The sequence below is a fragment of the Notolepis coatsorum genome, assembly GCF_963971535.1.
Source record: "Notolepis coatsorum genome assembly, chromosome: 19".
NCBI classification, from domain to species: Eukaryota; Metazoa; Chordata; class Actinopteri; order Aulopiformes; family Paralepididae; genus Notolepis; species Notolepis coatsorum.
Window position 1 is genome coordinate 65,293,578 of NC_140183.1, and position 20,275 is coordinate 65,313,852.

A 20,275-nucleotide genomic window follows, 5' to 3' on the forward strand; every position below is an offset into this window, starting at 1 on the left:
AAAGATCTGACGTATCTAATGTGTGTGCAAAGATCTGACGTATCTAATGTGCGTGCAAAGATCTGACGTATCTAATGTGTGTGCAAAGATCTGACGTATCTAACGTGCGTGCAAAGATCTGACGTATCTAATGTGTGTGCAAAGATCTGACATATCTAACGTGCGTGCAAAGATCTGACGTATCTAACGTGCGTGCAAAGATCTGACGTATCTAACGTGCGTGCAAAGATCTGACGTATCTAATGTCTGTGCAAAGATCTGACGGAGAACCTGACCGGGATGGAGACGTCATTAATGAAATCATTTTAGGAGCTGTGAGCCCCGTTTCTCCAAACTAGGATATTTAGTTAGGCTTTAACACCACAGCATGTGTGAGAACTACTACAGACTTCACACACACACACCATTGCTGAATTATGCGAAGCGTGCGATAGAACATGACTAAACTGAGCTTTTGGTGTGACCGATCGGCTGAGTACCGGATCATCCAGTGCGTCCACACAAGCACACTTAGACACACGCAGGCCAAGTGAAGAGCCAGAAAAATGAATGGAGCCGGGATTCTACTTTGAAGGTACAACACTGCCATCCAGTGGCTGTATGGGTCTTAGGTATTTTTGCGCCCATCACTCCTCAGTGAGTGTGTGTGTGTGTGTGTGTGTGTGTGTGTGTGTGTGTGTGTCTATCTACCACTGATCTATTACCATGATTCCGTGCAGTCCTGATAAGTTAAATCATTTGATTCCATTACTAGGGGCATTCCATTACCGCCCACTGTCTCCAGTCTAATCAGGAGCAACTGAGGGTTCGTCTCCAGACACACACTTCTGCTGCGTTAAGTTCACATAACTGTTGGAAGTCCGCGAGGGAGGGAGGAGAGGGGAGGGGGGGGGGGGGGGGGGGGGGGTCTTGGAGCTAGCCTGAGCTGCACAATGCGGATCAGGGAAGCGGCCAGGCGGCGTCAACACTTCAGGCAACCAACTTGCGTTCAGCGTTTCTCTGATTGGCCACGACGCCCATGTGACCGCGGCAGAGCGAGAGAGCGGCAGAGCGGAAATAGGCTGCATTCTATTCTATGCTCTGCGACAAACTCTAACCTTAACCAACTCCGAAAGAATGCCTAAACTTAACCCTAACCTTAACCAACTCCGAAAGAATGCCTAAACTTAACCGGCGAAAGAAAGACGTTTATATAGTGAGGCGATAAATTAATTAAACGGTAAAAAAAAGAAAAAAAATTGAAGTGATTCGAACTCGTCACCAACTGGACCACAGGCTCCACAGCAAGCTGGCGAACGAGTTGAGCTAACCATCGATGTTAAAACAGGGGGGATTGCGTGCAGCAACCTGCGCGCCTCTGCCGCTCTGCCGCTGCCGCGTCGCCACGGGGGCGTGCTAGGCACAAGATGGTTGCCTTAAGTAATGAAGCGGCCAGGCGGGAGAGGGGAGGAGTCTAGGAGCTCACCTGAGCTGGACGATGCGGATCAGGGAGGCGGCCAGGCGGGAGAGGGGAGGGGGGAGGAGTCTAGGAGCTCACCTGAGCTGCACGATGTGGATCAGGGAGGCAGCCAGGCGGGAGAGGGGAGGGGTCTTGGAGCTCACCTGAGCTGGACGATGCGGATCAGGGAGGCGGCCAGGCGGGAGAGGGGAGGGGGGAGGAGTCTAGGAGCTCACCTGAGCTGCACGATGTGGATCAGGGAGGCGGCCAGGCGGGAGAGGGGAGGGGGGAGGAGTCTAGGAGCTCACCTGAGCTGGACGATGCGGATCAGGGAGGCGGCCAGGCGGGAGAGGGGAGGGGGGAGGAGTCTAGGAGCTCACCTGAGCTGGACGATGCGGATCAGGGAGGCGGCCAGGCGGGAGAGGGGAGGGGGGAGGAGTCTAGGAGCTCACCTGAGCTGGACGATGCGGATCAGGGAGGCGGCCAGGCGGGAGAGGGGAGGAGTCTAGGAGCTCACCTGAGCTGCACGATGTGGATCAGGGAGGCGGCCAGGCGGGAGAGGGGAGGGGGAGGAGTCTAGGAGCTCACCTGAGCTGCACGATGTGGATCAGGGAGGCGGCCAGGCGGGAGAGGGGAGGGGGGAGGGGTCTTGGAGCTCACCTGAGCTGGACAATGTGGATCAGGGAGGCGGCCAGGCCGGCAGAGATGCGCCCAGCAGTGCAGCAGCGGCTCAGGTTGGCCAGGAGGGACTGGGACATGTTGGGCAGGAAGTAGAGCAGCTGCACCAGCGGCTGCTGAGACTCCGCAGGCAGCAGCACCACCACGCCCTCCTGTGGGTCTGGAGAGAGAGAAAGAAAATAATAATAAATAAATAAATACAATGATGCATTTATATAGTGCTTTTATCCAAAGCGCCTTCTGCACATTTTACCCGCTCACTCACACACAGACAGCGGAGGCGCGACCATGCAAGGTGCCAAACCTGCTCATCGGGAGTAATTAGGGGGTTAAGTGTCTTGCTCAAGGACACTTCGACACGCTGCCCGGGGACTCCGGGAGGAGCGGGAACCTTACGATTACAAGACGACAGACTGCTCTACCTCCTGAGCCACTGTCACCCATATATATAGGGCTGTCAGTTTATCGCGTTAATTAGATTAATTAATTACACAGCAAATAATCGCGTTATGAAAATTAACTCAAAATTAATTACAATTTTTTTTTTTTTATAATAATATTTTTTTTGTATCTCATTCATTCCATAAGCATGTAGAATACACATTTACAGATTTTTTTTTAATATGGTCCATTTGCATGTTCTTGGTATCTGATTCTAGGGACATCTATGAATCTCAGGGAATGTATATTCCCAATTTCCCAGTGTCAGAAATACTGTGGGCTAGATCCACAAAGAATGGATTGCACGGTGCAAGTTGCACCCTTACTTACAATTCATTATGAATTGAAAATGGGGGACCCTGATGTAAACAAGACGAAAGTCTTACTCTGGTCTGCATTCCCTTAACAATTGTGTGTATTGAGCCGTACTGTATTGTACCCATTCTGCAATCTGTTAATAACATTTTCATTCAATCAATCAATCTGCGCTGTGATTGATTGAATGAACATTTTATTTTGAGTAAATTGTAATGAACCAAATGAGAATATCAATACATTTTTTTTTATCTTTGACTGTGAATAACACCATGCTCAAATTGACCAGACCTGAAAAATCTAAGCAAATTAATAGATGGAAGATGATTAAACGGAAGGTTTTGTAGATACAGTACTGAATTCTGCCATCCGGACACATGCAATTTGAAATATGATTATAGAATATAGAATATGAGGCATAAAATGGTAATGCGATTAAAATGCGATTAATTAGATTAATTAATTACAAATCCTGTAATTAATTAGATTAATTTTTTTAATCGCCTGACAACACTAATATATATATATATATATATATATATATATATATACACACACGCATACCAGCCCACAGATTATTAACACACTGCCCCCCTGGGGATGTAAAGGTGAGCTACAACTGAACTCCATTAATTGAGAGAGTGAGAGTGAGAGAAAGTGAGAGAGATACTGGGATAAACAAGACCATGTGGAAAAAAGAGAGAAAAGACAGACAGACGGGCAGATCCAGTGAGTGATCAGATAATGGTCTGTGTGTGCGTGGCTGCGTGCCGTTCCAGGCGGCCGCTGACGCACATGCTGATGTCAGAAGCGTCTCAGGACAAAAGGAGTCTTGTGAGGGTGAATCGCTGGCTCTGTGGCGGCTTCTCGCAGAGTGCCGACCCCCTCTGAATACCCCCCGAGCTCCCCTCCCTAACCCCTCCCCCCTCCCCCCTCTGTCACACCAGCCCAGCTATTTGACCATCCTCCAACCCCTGGACCGAGAGGGGATCACCACCACTCCCTCCTGACACGCTGCCTCGTCTGGGCCGGGGGGCTTGTGTAAGTCAGAGGGGTGGTGTGCGGTGGTGCTACACACACGCACACACACACACACAGACAAACACACGTCACGTCTAAAATGAATCAGATGAACCTCTCCATTGATTGATTTATAAAAAAAAACACAATATACTTGTGCCCTGATGATACTGCCTATAACACCGGAGCTGCTCACCGTAGCTCTCTAGATCAGCGGTTGTCAAACTACGGGTCGCGACCCAAAGTGGGGTCGCGGGTAGGCGACAGGCGCATTGGCAACAAACAAAATAAAATCAGATAGAGTTTTCCACCTGGCAGCTGTGTGTATTTGCCTTCATCAATGGAGGCCGACAGACACACAGCATTTATAATCGCGGGAGGGGGGTCTGGTCCCCTGTGTGTAAACTGGACTCCCAATAGATAGGTTTGTTGTCAGAAGCGGTGACGGTTGGCCACAATGAAATGGGCTCTGTGCATAACCAGCTGCTATAGCACACTGAAGTGAGGTGATCTCGCCTTTTTTAACTCGAGAAGAAGCACGGAATTTCCTTGCAGACAAAAACAACCCATTGGCAGAGAAATGTTCTGATAATGAGCTGGATTAAGACTCCCGTTAGTGGCACTCCAGGATAATCAGCTGTGATTTTGGGGTATTTCCTGCTTGATGGCTTTTTGTAGGAACAGAATTTGAAGCCCATCATCTGTAGCCACTAGAAGGGCTCATTGAACAATTTTGGAGAGAGAGCACGGACAATTTGGACAGCTGGATCAAAGATCCGTTCATTACGCATGACGCAGCAGGCCACTCTCTGAGCAGGAAGCGCTCAATGGGTCTCATTCCCGAACGGATTTTCGACAAGAAATTTGCTCTCAGGCAAATTTCTGCCGATTTAAGACATATTAGGGCTGGTAGCGAGATTCCCCAAATTTCCCTGAGATCGGATTCGGCCGTGGCTGAGAGCAGAATTTAAATAAATAAATCCGTCTGTGAGGCTCTGAAAGTGCGCACATCAGCCTACAACTCCGGCCTGGTGACAGGCAACATGGAAGAACACAAGACGGCAAGATACAACGTCAGGAGAGCAGTAATAGAGGCAAAACGGCGTTACAGGGATAAAGTTGAACTTCAGTTTGAACAGGCTGACTCTAGAGGCATGTGGCAGGGCCTCAGAACAATGACAGATTACAAAGGCACCTCCCTCAAGCTGAACAGTGACATATCCTTAGTAGGGCTGTCTTAAATACTTCGAAGCTTCGTTCGATGGCACAAGCTTCGAACATAAAGAAAAAAAATCGAAGTTAAAAAAAAAAAGAAAAAAAAAGATAAATTTTCAATTAAAATTTTTTTTTTCGATTTGTGTGTGTGTGTGTGTGTGTGTGTGTGTGAGAGAACTACCCATCCCAGTTAGGACAGCCGAATCCCATCCAATCTTTGGCCGTCGACTAAAGACTCACTTCTTCAACCATTATCGGAAATGATTAAAAAAAAAAAAAAAAAAAATCTAACCGTGACTAACCTTACTGTCATGCACTTTTCCTAATAAACTAACCTACACTGTAACACGCAACACTTTGATAAACATTGTTACTCAGCTGATAGAGTTGTACCCTTCTTGCTGTCTTGTCGTACAGAACTTGTAAGTCGCTTTGGATAAAAGCGTCAGCTAAATGACTAAATGTAAATGTGTGTGTGTGTATGTGTGTGTGTGTGTGCGCGCATGGGGCCATTGGGTGGGGCCGGGGGACAAATACACTGGAGGAAAGTAACCCAGCTCAGCACTGCCCAAATTATATCATCACTATTGCCTGTTTGAAGGATATCATCCTCAAATACATATACACCTACATGCCTTGTAGAATTCCACACATAAGAAAGAAAGATACTGGGATGAATAAACAAAATAGGAAATAAAATTTAGATAAGGTGCTACTGAGATGTTTTGGTGAGTTCTTTGTTTTTTTGTGGAAGTTGCCCTTCTTAAAAATGCATGAACATTCACTCATAATTGGTCTGTAGTGGAGTCTACAAGGTCTACATTGCCGGACCATGTAGAATCCGGACCTTGTAGACTGACATAATTCTGTGCATAGTTTAGTCTACACAGGCCATATTTCAAATAATCAAAATCTTCATTCAAATTCATCTTAAACATTCTTGATTTGGGGGATTGGTAGTTCCCATGAAATCTGAAATTGTTCAAACGACAACAGCGATCCACCTTGAATTAAATCACACAGCCGAGTGAAACCTTGTTGGCTCAGTCACGAAAGGGGCTACTTAATTAATTAATCCAACCCACTTTATTTATAGAGCACATTTAAAAACAAAGTTTATGAAAGTGCTGTACAAGTCCCACAACATAAGATAAAAAATAAAAAAAAATAAAAAAAATTTTTTTTTGAAGCTTCGAATTAAAATCGAAGCTCGGCCCCGAAGCTTCGATTGCCAAAAAAAGCTTCGAAGGTCAGCCCTAATCCTTAGCAAATGATCTCAACTCCTTCTATGCGAGGTTTGAGGCTGTGAATAACAACACCAGCCTACAAACCACGGCAATGGGGGAGGGGGGGTCTGCTGATGGAGACTCAGTGTTCAGGGTAACGGAGCATGAGGTGAGACGGATCTTTAAAAAAGTGAATATCAGGAAGGCAGCAGGACCGGACAGCATCCCCGGCCGCGTCCTAAAAGTCTGTGCCGACCAACTGGCCCCGGTATTCACTGACATCTTCAACCTGTCCTTGGAACAGGCTGTCATCCCCACCTGTCTGAAGAAGTCCACCATCATCCCTGTACCCAAAAAATCTACGCCCGCTTGCCTCAACGACTACCGCCCTGTAGCCCTCACCTCCATAGCCATGAAGTGCTTTGAGAAGCTAGTGAAGGGCTACATCTGTTCCTCCCTCCCCATCAACCTGGACCCCCTGCAATTTGCATATCGCCCCAACAGGTCCACGGAGGACGCCATAGCCCATGTGCTGCACACAGCAGCATCACACCTGGACAAGAGGCAGGGGAACTATGTGAGAATGCTGTTCATCGACTACAGCTCAGCATTCAATACCATAGTCCCCTCCAAACTCATAGCCAAGCTCAGGGACCTGGGCTTGAACTATGACCTCTGCCAGTGGGTCTTGGACTTCCTGACGGGCAGACCCCAGGTGGTAAGAGCAGGCAACTGCACCTCCTCATCCATCACGCTCAACATAGGGGCCCCCCAGGGCTGTGTTCTGAGCCCCCTCCTCTACTCCCTGTACACACATGACTGCGTGGCACAGCAGAACAACAACACAATCATCAAATTTGCTGATGACACAGTAGTGGTGGGCCTGATCTCTGCCAACGACGAGAGGGCCTACCTGGAAGAGGTAGAAAATCTGTCAGTGGTGTCAGGAGAACTGCCTCTCCCTGAACGTCAGCAAAACAAAAGAGATGATTGTGGACTTCAGGAGGTCGGGGGTCAAGGACTACAGCCCCCTCAGCATTGACGGGGCACCGGTTGAGAGAGTGAACAGTTTCAAGTACCTCGGAGCCCACATATCCGAGGACTTGACATGGACCACACACATCGACAGTGTTGTGAAGAAGGCACGACAACGCCTCTACTTCCTCAGGCGCCTAAGGAAGTTCCAAGTCAGTCAGAAGATCCTTAGGAACTTCTACTCATGTACAATAGAGAGCATCCTGACTGGCAACATCACCTCCTGGTTTGGGAATAGCACTGCACAAGACCGTAGCAGACTACAAAGAGTGACACGTTCAGCCGAACGCACAATTGGAGGGGGGCTTCCCACCCTCCAGAACATTTACAACAAGCGGTGCAGGGGGAAGGCTAAGAGAATTATTAAGGACTCGAGCCACCCGAACAACTGCCTCTTTGAACTGCTGCGGTCAGGCAAGCGATACCGGAGTCTTAAGGCGAGCACAGAAAGACTCAGAAGAAGCTTCTATCCCCAGGCCATCAGGCTGCTAAACGAACAATAAACACTATGCAACAACCATCAAATGCACACAGCACACACACTCACTTAAACAAATAACACACTGCAGCACCCACTCTCCACACTTTAGATCACACAAACACACTTTATATTTATTGATAAAGGATTTGCACTACAACTCGTACACCTACTGTAAATTGTACCTAAATTGCACCTCATCCCATTTCTACCTTGCACTATATAGTATTGTATATTAGTACACTGCATAGTATTGTATATTATATGGTAACTCAGTTACGTCTATTCTGCATCGAACATTGTACATATGTCTATACTGAACACTGACCTAATTTCTTTTTTTTTTACTTCTAATTTACATACTATACCATGTTATTTTATTTCATACTTATCTGGTCTTGCACAGTCTCTGGAGCGTAACAGTAAGAAGCATTTTGTATAAAAGTATTCTGTACTTCTGTATGACAACTATTAAAGAAACTTGAAACTTGATAGCAAGAACTCTTGTTCTCACCTTTGCAAACTTAATTCATCCAGTAATTCATTCCTCCCTCCTTCGGCCTAAATGGCATTTTACGAGGTTCCTCCTTAGTATGATGCATGGACCTCTACTGCCCCCTAGAGGAACCACAGTGTAATTAAAGGAATAGTTATTTTTGAACCCTTAGCCCCATTTCTTGCTCACCAATGATGATGTTGATCGGTAAGAGTCCTTTATCAGCACAACCCGTGCTGTTCCTCAGACTAGCTCTGGATAGTTAGATACTCATCTTATTTTGTGTTTACCTCAGAGTGGAGGGACTGAGAGACCCATGTTACTGACCAAACACTCTGTATCAGTGATGGCTGTAGGAATGTAGAGCTATTTAACACATATTTTAACAAAAGAATATCGCTTAGAGCACCTTTAATGTTATTTCCAACTCCCATGTGATCAGTGTGTGTGTGTGTGTGTGTGTGTACTAGGGCTGTCCCCGACTAAGGATTTGGATAGTCGACTTTGATTCGCCGAAATGTGCCGGTAGTCGACTACCCACCTGAATGCAATTAGTTATTTTTTTATCTTAATTTTTTCAAGTTCAAATTTGTTTATTAATTATAACAATAAAATACACATACTTTACGGTGAAATGCTTGGTTCTGTATGAGCCCCTGAAGAGTGTGCTTCATACAGTAAGTAAAAAAGTAAGTAAAAAGGAATATACAATATACATATATACAACCTAGGTACAGTCTAAGTACAGTGGGTAAAAATTTGTAAATAGTGAGGTACACTGCAGAAAATGAGGTACAAAACTTTGAGGTAAGGTGCAATTGCAAATGAGGTATGAATGTAGTGCAAATCTCTTAACACATTCAGTGCCTTTCACGAGAATTCTCGTTTCTGGGCCCCAACCATTCAGTGCCATAAACGAAGATTCTCGTTTCTGGGTCGTTTTTCCTTTTATTTTATTTTAATACCCTATTCAATCTCAGGGAGCTGTGTGTTGCCTGAAAAATGCATACTGGGAATCCGAAGGTGCAGTACTGGCTGCATCCTACCAGGCGGCGGTATCGAGCACCCTTTGAAACGTTGAGTATTTGGCTGTGCGTCGATTATATAGGTCCGGGCGGACTTCTTTGTCGGACAAGTGTAGCGGTTCTAATGCTCGGATTGAGAAGAAACAATTACTCCCGTGGTGGATTCTGTATTGGATTATTTTGGCGAAACTATGGACATCAATACTTGGAATGACGATCAGATAATTGGAATATTCTTTTCGGGGTACATCCTAGTCAAGGTAAGGGCTATATGGTATCAATGTTGCGTTGATCCAATGTTTTCATTGCGATCCGAGCGTATGTGTGTAACGCTACTCCATAACGTATTCCGTTGGGGACGATCAAAGCATTGAAAAACGACCCCCCCCTTTCATGCAAGTTTCAAGTTCAAGTTTCTTTAATAGTTGTCATACAGAAGTACAGAATACTTTTATACAAAATGCTTCTTACTGTTACGCTCCAGAGACTGTGCAAGACAAGATAAGTATGAAATAAAATAACATACTATAGCATGTAAATTAGAAGTAAAAAAAATGAGGTCACAGTGTTCAGTATAGACATAATTGTACAATGTTCGATGCAGAATAGACGTAACTGAGTTACCATATAATATACAATACTGTGTAGTGTACTAATATACAATACTATATAGTGCAAGGCAGAAATAGGATGAGGTGCAATTTAGGTACAATTTACAGTAGGTGTACGAGTTGTAGTGCAAATCCTTTATCAATAAATATAAAGTGTGTTTGTGTGATCTAAAGTGTGGAGAGTGGGTGCTGCAGTGTGTTGTTTGTTTAAGTGAGTGTGTGCGTGTGGGTGTGTGTGCTGTGTGCATTTGATGGTTGTTGCATAGTGTTTATTGTTCGTTTAGCAGCCTGATGGCCTGGGGATAGAAGCTTCTTGCATTCATGATGGAACATAATACCGATATGCATTTGATTTTTTAATTGTAGCATGTGTAGGGACAAAACGCGAATGGATTTGGTATAATACACATTGCGGCTTATAACCAGCCTCTCAGGAATTGGCCCGGATCATTCCGAAATAACACTCATATTCACCACGGTATAAAACGGGAACGTATGGATGGAAACATTTCTTTTTTGCATCTTGACCGGAAGAAACCCAGTGTCAAATGATTATAGTATTGTATCCATAGCTATAATATAGTATAGTTATAGCTCTACAAACAAGGTGACGGACTACATTGGTTTAATGGGTGGCATGAGCATAGCCGTTTCCCGGAAGAGGCGTGGCACAGAATGTGTTAATAATAATAGATAAATATAATGTAGTGTTAAAGTGTCTAAAGTGAGTGTTAAGGTGAGTGTTTGTTTAAAAGTGAGTGTGTGCATGTGGATGTGTGTGCAATGAGTGTAGAATATGATGGTTTGTTATTACATGGAGTCATTGAGCATCCTGATGGCCTGGGGATAGAAGCTCCTTCTGAGTCTCTGTACTGGCCATGAGACTCCGGTAACGCTTGCCTACCCGCAGCAGTTCAAAGAGGCAGTTGTTTGGGTGACTAGAGTCTTTGGTTATTCTCTTAAGTCCAACGCACACGGCGGGCGATTTTTGCCAGGCAACCGATTTTTTAAGCGAGATGACCGACAGAATTGTATCGCTTCCATTGTTATGAATGAGACAACCCACACGGCAGGAGATTTTCGAGCGACGATCGCGCAGCAACTTCTGTCACCTGGCTAAATATCGCCTCAATCCTTTTTTTTTTTTTGATAATTTTTTTTTTTTTATTCACATGAAAACAAGACAACACAATAACCATAATAACAATACACAGAACTTCACAAGGAGATAACAGAAACAATAATAAAAGAATAACAAATTATAAAAACAGAGTACAACATTTAAATGTTAAATTTTAAGGGGATACTATCCTACAAATGGCCTTTCCCAGTATTCAGTACAGTTTCCCGGCCGTGTGGCTCTATATTAATAAGACTTATGTCTTTAATTCTCATCTTAACACTGAGTGCCGGGACCCGTCTTTAGACATCTTTGCTGGCCATGCTAAAGTTGCCGGAGGACGCGTTACGTCGTCCTTATATCAATATTTCAAAAATCTGCGATCGGATTCATATGTCCCCTCCGCTGGCCTGAGATCCACCAGCAGGACCCACTGAGCTCTCTGGCGGTTCAGGAGCGCCATCTGGTGGCCGATCGGCGCAATCGCCAAACAGGATGTTGAATAGAGGTTGTCATGACGACCGTAGTACTTCCGGGCGCTCGCTATAGTTCATGGGACTCTGGCTCGTCACGCTACACGGTGATCGATTGGCAATAACTCGATAAACATGATTTGGACGTATATACCATTATACAAGCTGGAGATGGACCGGGTAAAAATATATCCCATAATGATAAGATTTCTACTCGACGATGATCGGCCATCGGCGCGCGGAGACTGGGGTGAGTTTCAGCGTGTAACGTTACCGTCTTCGATACTAACTGCTATTATCAACATTTGACCCACATTAGATGATTGGTATAACGCTGCCCACGGAATTATAAACGCCCCCTCGCCCATCCGGTCAACATCAGATGACGTGTAGTAACTTCTAGAAGTACGTCTAGTTGGAATTTTTTATATCGCGCTGATTGCCATCAAACTGTATTTCATCATCAATATAATGCATTTGGGGCTATATATCACTTTCTGGAGAAAGCTGCAGAAAGAGATGAAAACATACTTATACATTAGACCATACTTTACTATGAATATGTGAATGAAAAAGTTTAACGTTGCTACACAATGAACAATACATATAGGACTTTGAATGGGCCCTAATAATGGCAATGTAGCAATAGAATTTAAAAAGTTATAGCCCTGCAAAGAAGGGGACTTTCTCCATAGACAAATAGCGCTGGCAATCTATGGTATATCATGAATTTAACCTTAGGCAGCCAAAGTGTTAAGATCTTGAGGTAGAAAACGCTGCTTGAGTACTTGACCAGAAATACAAAACACTGAACCCCTTCGAAAAACAAAAACCTACAGAGTGTTCCATAGACTCACAGGAATCGTGCAAAAGTGCCCAACTAGTGAAGAAACAGCAAAATAGCTCCCCCCCAATAATATTCCCCCAGTTAAAGTTAAGAAGGACAAGACAAAAGACAAGACAATTCCTCCTCCACCTCCCACGAGACCTCCGGACTCCCCCAAACACTCACCCCAACCCCGCTCAGCCGCACACGGCGGTCCTGACCTTCTCGGCTGCTGCAAACCACAGGTCAATACCAGCCTGCCCCACCCCAATCACCCGCGCCGTGGATATCTCAAGATAAATCACATCCAACAGTGTTAGGGACCAGTTAATCACCATGAGCTTCTCAGGCTCCTTCCATCTCATTGCTATTAGCTTCTTCGCCGCTGTGACGCCCGCCAGGACAACCCTTTTCAGTTGTACGGACGCGGGTAGTGTTGTTATATCGTTCAGGAGTAGCGTAACAGCTGTGAATGGGATAGTTAAGCCACACAGATCTGAAAGTTTGTCCGTTATTGATCTCCAGAAGCGGGCCACTGGTGGGCAATCCCAATACATATGCATATAAGTGCCAGCGGCCCTTTGAGAGCACAAAGTGCACTGGGAGTCGGTTACCAGACCCATAGCAAATAGCCTCCTAGGTGTAAGATAGGTCCTATGAATATAATAAAAATGTATTTGCTGGTGATTGGGGTTGCGGGAAGACAATGCCACATTTGCCCAAACATCATCCCAGTCAAACTCGGGGTCCAACTCCGGGATATCCACACGCCATATTGTATCCAATGATACATTTTTATACGTGGACTGAATTAAGAGTGTATAAAAGTCTGAGACAAACCCTCTGGAGGTCGTCCTGTCCACTATGAGCCTGAGGAAGCTTGAGCCCACGGCACGCCATGCACCCTCAGCGCTGACCTTAGTTGAAGGTAAAGAAAGAAGGACTCGCCGGGAAGATCATAAAAATCTCTTAAGTCCTGAAACGCACGGAGGCCGTTCTTATCATAAATATCCTCCAGAGTATGAACCCCCCCTTCTTTGCCATTGAGGAATATTAACCGGCTTGTGCCCAATAAGTAGTTGCTGGCTATTAAAAATTGGAGAGTCCAGGTGCCATGGGCATTTAACCCCACACGACTTCTGTACACTACGCCACGTCTGGATCACGTGAGTTAATATCGCCTCAATCCTATTGAGCGACGGCAGGCGACACAGCAAGGACAATTAGGAAATAACATGACTTCTACTGGTGTATCATTTGTAATATAAATAAATGTATCAATACATTCATTGATCAATAACCTACTTATTATTACCATGTTACTTATGTTAATTATTAATTAACAGGAACAATTTAAATAAATAGCGTTGATGAATGAATCCAAAATGTCAATGTGGTTAGAAGTGGTGGAGAGAATAAAAGCTAGCTTATAACGGTAGTGTCTGGTTAGGAGTGAGGGATAATGGAGGTACTATCCAAGAGGGGGTCCGGGAGGGGGGGGTTTGAGCTGGAGCATATGTGTGTAGGGTTTTAGAAAATAGGTATTAGGGGTATATTATATACTAACATTTATATAATTGTAATTTCGCTGGATATACACTGTATACGGTTAAAATGTTATTATAGACTATTTTTGTTTTATCCTGTTTCTGTACTTGCATATATTTTAACCACCTTTACTGAAAGTTTCATTATGCATTGTGTGTTGAGTACTGACTTTTAATAATTTTTTGTTCTGCAATAATAAAAAAAATATAAAAAAAAAAAAAAAAGCGTTAGTAATAATAATGCAGGACCTGTCGCAGAGTTGGAGATGGGATGTGTGTACTAATTTAAGGCAGTCAATGAGTTGTGCTCTCTCTCTCTCTCTATAGACCGGTCTATCTATATCTCTCTCTCTCTCGATAGACCGGTCTAGTCCTACATTACGGGCAACCAATGAGTCTATCTGATGGCCATGGACCGGTTTAATGGACCTGAACGGTCGGGTCTGGTGTGGGGTGCTAAGCGATTGTTGTTGAGCGACAGCCGATCGCATCGCCAGGCGACGTCGCTCGCCCGCCGTGTGCTTTTGACTTTAGCCATGGCCCTGCAATGCTTGTTGTAAATGTCCTGGAGAGTGGGAAGCCCACCTCAAATTGTGCGTTTGGCTGATCGGGCCACTCTCTGTAGTCTGCTGCGGTCATGTGCGGTGCTATTCCCAAACCAGGAGGTGATATTACCAGTCAGGATGCTCTCTATTGTGCATGAGTAGAAGTCCTTAACACTTTGAGTGCCGGCCTCCGTGTCCTATTTACCCCGTTGAATGCCACCACCCACTTCAATGACAGAGCTCTCATATTTGTGAACACATAAACTATATCTTAAATTATGGCTATGTGTCTAATATGGCCGTCGCTTATCAATTACTTGTTTGCAGTCAACATTGTCGAAACGGATATTTTTTTTCATTTTTTATTTTTTTATCGGTTAATTTCCGTTTTTTTTTAAAGTTTCAGAACATTTCTGAAGATTCTGTGATAATCGCCCTTTACTGGAATACACTGGAATACGCAAAACACGTTATAATTTTTCGGCCTATTTATGAATTGTTTTCAAATAAACGCTAGATTATCGATAGTATATGTGTACTTATGCACGCTATAGCTGAAAAATCGATTATCTTATTTCCTGATCGCACACACACACATATGGCACACGCTGATATATAGGTGAAAATAGCTCTGATTATCCCAAGACTGGTAAAATAGATTCCTTACCTCAGATCAGATGTTCTCCAAAAAGATTATTCCAATTCCTGATCGCCATTCCAAATATCGATCGCGTTTATTGATCCAACGCTGGGTACTGGAAACACACATTCTCCGCTGTTCTGGTGGTGGGCAATGACTTCGATCGTCTCCGGTTACTTGTCTGACAAGTTTTTTCTCCATGCGTTTCATTCAATCCAATGGGGTGCAGTACCATCCGGAGAGACGATAGGGGGCAGTATTTTCCCTGTTCGAGTTCAGACAGATCCCCACTGGTAACGTGAGGCTAGATTGATGAATATGAATGGAAATCGCTAATAAAAAAAATAACGATAAAAAACCGGCATACCTCGTTTTTGGCACTGAACGGTTGGCATGAAACAACTAATTATGCCTTCGGACTCACTTTGAACTTCCTTAGGCGCCTAAGGAAGTAGAGGCGTTGCCGTGCCTTCTTCACCACACTGTCAATGTGTGTGGTCCATGTCAAGTCCTCGGATATGTGGACTCCGAGGTACTTAAAACGGTTCACTCTGGTGCCCCGTCGATGCTGAGGGGGCTGTAGTCCCTGGCCCCTGACCTCCTAAAGTCCACAATCATCTCTTTCGTTTTGCTGACGTTCAGGGAGAGGCTGTTCTCCCAGCACCACAGCGCCAGGTTCTCTACCTCTCCCAGGTAGGCCCTCTCGTCGTTTGCAGAGATCAGGCCCACCACAACTGTGTCGTCAGCTAACTTGATAATTGTGTTGCTGTTCCACTGTGCCACACAGTCATGTGTGTACAGCGAGTAGAGGAGGGGGCTCAGAACACAGCCCTGGGGGGCACCTGTGTTGAGAGTGATGGATGAGGAGGTGCAGTTGCCTGCTCTCACCACCTGGGGTCTTCCTGTCAGGAAGTCCAAGATCCACTAGCAGATGTCATAGTTCAAGCCCAGGTCTCTGAGCTTGACTAGGAGCTTGGAGGAGACTATGGTATTGAATTGAATCATTCCATTTGGGCTGTGGGGGGTGCTTAATGTCTGAAGGAATCGACTGAAGGCTCCTTGTCCTCTGCGAAAGCATGCAATTGGTCCACTGATGGATACATCTTGATATTTGTCTAGTCTAGTGTGTTCATTAAATGGGTGAAATCCTCTTTCAGGGCCTTCAGTGTTTTCTTAGGCAGTTAGCCTCGCTGGTATGCGCGCCATTAGCATTAGCCACGCTTCTAGGCCGCTTTGCTTTTGGAAAGAATTAAAAATATATATATATATGTAAATAAAATAAAAATTGCATTAGACTAAGAGGTTGGCAGTCGACTAAGGCTCCTTTCGATTGATTAGTCGACTATTCGACTAATCGGGGTCAGCCCTAGTGTGTACATACCGTACAGCCTGCAGGCCTGCTCAGACTGTTCAGCACGTCCTTGTTGCGTGTGTGTGTGTGTGTGTGTGTGTGTACATACCGTACAGTAGGGCTGGGCGATATGGCCTAAATATGATATCACGATATTTTCTGACCTTTCGGCGATACACGATACACATCACAATGTTTTTCTTTTTTTCCCCAAACAATTCATTATGAGGCTTACCAAGACAGTATTTGAGTTTGCAAGCTAACATTAAAGACAAAATAAAATACCCATGCATTTAGCATTTTTATATTATATATTAGATTTAGATTATTGGATTATTAGATTATATATTGCATATATTTAGCAATGAGATATTATATGATTTAGATATGAAATATGATTAATTGAAAATGGGGGACCCTGATGTAAACAAGACGAAAGTCTTTCTCTGGTCTGCATCCCCTTAACAATTGTATGTATTGAGCTGTACTGTACCCATTCTGCAATATGTTAATAAAGTTTTAAATCAATCAATCAATCAATCAATCAATAGCATTTTAATGAAACTACTGTATATTTGTATGTCTCTAAATGTTTTGATGAATTGAAAATGGAGGACCCTTATGTAAAAAAAGACGAAAGTCTTTTTCTGGTCTTCATCCTCCAGTCCACTGTTGTTGTATTGAGCTGTATTGTATTGTACCCATTCTGCAATCGTTAATAACGTTTTCATTCATTCAATCATTCAGCCGGCAACAGAATAATTTTGATTGACAGTCGAGTCTGCCAATTACGTCACACCGCTTGCACCCGCCCTGCTGTTCTTAGCACCAATCGGCAAGCGCTATGCGTTTTTTACTTCCGCTTTTGTCCGCCATTGATTTTGACGAGAGCTCAGCTCAACGACAACAACAACAGCTCCCCGCGGCCGAGCCATAATGATTTTATTGCAACAAATGTTATAATAAAAGCCTTTCCATACATCTGTCTGAAAACTTTATTAACAGACCGCAGAATGGGCACGCACAACTCAGCACGGGCTGAGATATGAACAGTAACGCTTGCTATCTATGTCGTCATCGGACGTTGCTATGTTTGGGTAAATACGCTGATGTTATTGAATGTGTAACTATATAATGTTAATGCCACAAAACGAATGCCTTTGTTAATAATAAGTAGTAACTTTGATGCAGTAGTGTGTGTGGGGGCGGCGTTGTTCAAAAGTTTGAACGGGTGTGGACCAGATTGACGCGACACAATCCTCTTGGGCAAAACATCACGATATCCACGATACGTTAAAAAAGTGTATCGTTAATGAACTGTACCCGATATTTATATAATATCGTCATATCGCCCAGCCCTACCGTACAGCCTGCAGGCCTGCTCCTCTAGACTGTTCAGCAGGTCCTTGTGTGTGTGTGTGTGTGTGTGTGTGTGTGTGTGTGTGTGTGTGTGTGTGTGTACATACCGTACAGCCTGCAGGCCTGCTCCTCTAGACTGTTCAGCAGGTCCTTGTTGCCCCGGGAGGCGGCGGCCTGGATGGACAGGATCAGCTTGGCGGAGAGGGTGGGGTTACGGTGGCCAAGCTGAGACAGCTGCTCAGGGAGAGCAGCCAGCCAGCGACACAGCATCTTGCTCCTACAGAAGGGAAGATCATAGGGAAATGTACTTTTCTAACACACACACACACACACACACACACACACACACACACTTCACTCCCAGACATATCTATCTATATACACACACTACCCCCCCCCCCCCTCTCTCTCTACACATCAACTTGTACACACACACACACACACAGCAGTCTCATAAGTATACATCATTATCCACATATCTTTGTACATCACAGCGTTTCACCTGAAAAAAAATTCAACAGCGGTGCTGTGCTGCGCGCACGCTGCCGGATCCATATTTGTGCGTGCGCACGTGCCGCCGGAATCCATATTAGCGCACGCTGCCGGAGAAATTACTTTTTTTTTGTCTACTTTTTCTCCCCATTTTTCTATTTTTTTTCTCCCTTCCCAATTTCGTATTGTCCAATTCTACCCTCCCCTGTCTTGAACGCTGTTAGGCCATGCCTCCCACAAGCCGGCTGCAATGTGGACGAAGCCTTGCATCACGTGTCCCCTCCGATACACGAGGAGGCAGCCGTCGCATCTTTTCACCTGCACAGCGCGATCTCTCAGCGGCGAGGGTCTGCGTGGGAGGGACACGCTGCCCCCGTCGCTTCCTGATTCTACTGCGCAGGCGCACCAACCGACCTGTAGGAGTCGCTGTCCACAACGTCCGATCCCCACCCACCAGCTTCCCACCCCCAAGCTGGTAGCAACGCCGAGAGCTGGGCTCGAACCCAGCATCTCCTGCGTTGGTGGCGAGCGCCTTGCCCACTGCGCCACCTAGCCGCCCCTCCGGAGAAATAACTTAAAGGTGACATGCATTATAAATGTTTTTTTTTCAGTGTCTAGCATTGTATTATAGTAATAGGAGTTAGTATCAATGTGTTTGTGTCTCTAAATACCTTATTGGCGGATTGTTGTCATCCAGGTCATTCATTTCCTGGTCGAAAAAATCAGGTCATTCTGATTTGACTCGCATGGTGACATCACGTTGCGAGGATGGAGTGGATAGTGATCCGATTGGCTCTGTGGTTGTAGCGCACCAAACAGGGTTTGACAGAGAGCGAGCGAGAAAGAGGGAGAATCAGATAGACCCTCGCGACAGAGCACACATACACACTAGTGATGTGCATCTCCATCACTGAGGCCGATGCGATGCGCATCTCGATACGGTGCCAACGATACGATACATTAACGATACATTTGAAGCACCGGGCGATGCGATGCGATACGATTCACCCCCTGTTGAGATACGATACGATTCGATACAATTTGATTAAACATAATGCAATTCGGGGCGATGCGATGCGATTCAACACGATGCAAAATAATGATACAATTTTATGAGGATTTGGTTGTATTCCTTATATGCAGCTTATATTATTATTAAAAATTAAATAATCTACTGTAAGACAATTTATATAAAAACTCTTGGGTGCCTAAGAAGACTTTTGCATAGTACTGTGTTTTCTATCCACTTTAGCTAAAAACACACACACAATATATACACACTACTGTGAGACAATAATAATCACACACAAAGGGATAATGGCTTATAGCAGACTTAATGATTTTATAATATTTCAGATAATGAAATTAAATATTGATCATCAACTATCCAATTAGTATTTATATTGTAACGTTTGGCCACTTTAAATCATTGAACAGAGAGAGAGAGAACGAGAACGTTTGGCCACTTTAAATCATTAGAGAGAGAGAGAGAGAGAGAGAGAGAGAGAGAGAGAGAGATTTATTTTTTATTTTAGAAAAACATTTATTTACATAATTCTCATTACAAAGTACAATGTGTATGTCAATACAATTAAACAACTAACTACACATTATATCGGGAAACATGTGTCCCCATCACACTTAAAACCACATGAGATCTCACAATAAAAAAAATGCTAAAATACACCTGTCCGTCTGCAACACAACAAAAAAACATTGAAGCTCCACCCAAACAAAAAAAGTATCCATACTCCCATTCAACACATAATATGTCATCAAGAACAACATATGAGCAACTCAAAAGGGTCCCGTCAGTCCATTTGTGTCAGTTCTTATATCCAGCTCATGAAAAAAAAGATCCCCTTCATCAGGACCTTCCGTTCCACCGAAATAATCCTGCAACAGGTATTGTTCCCCGACGCTCCGCGCTTCAGTCCAATCGTC

General features: G+C 44.5%; 1 protein-coding gene across 1 annotated transcript in view; it reads right to left on the reverse strand.

Moving 5' to 3' along the window:
• The window catches only part of tex10 (testis expressed 10), a 109,300-nt gene that overhangs the window by 31,844 nt on the left and 57,181 nt on the right, over positions 1–20,275 (reverse strand). The window contains exons 10-11 of the mRNA XM_084336987.1: positions 17,947–18,116; positions 2,099–2,276 (exon numbers count right to left, since the gene is read on the reverse strand). Of these exons, the coding sequence (XP_084193113.1) occupies positions 2,099–2,276; positions 17,947–18,116 (348 nt within the window). The remainder of the gene's footprint in view (positions 1–2,098; positions 2,277–17,946; positions 18,117–20,275) is intronic.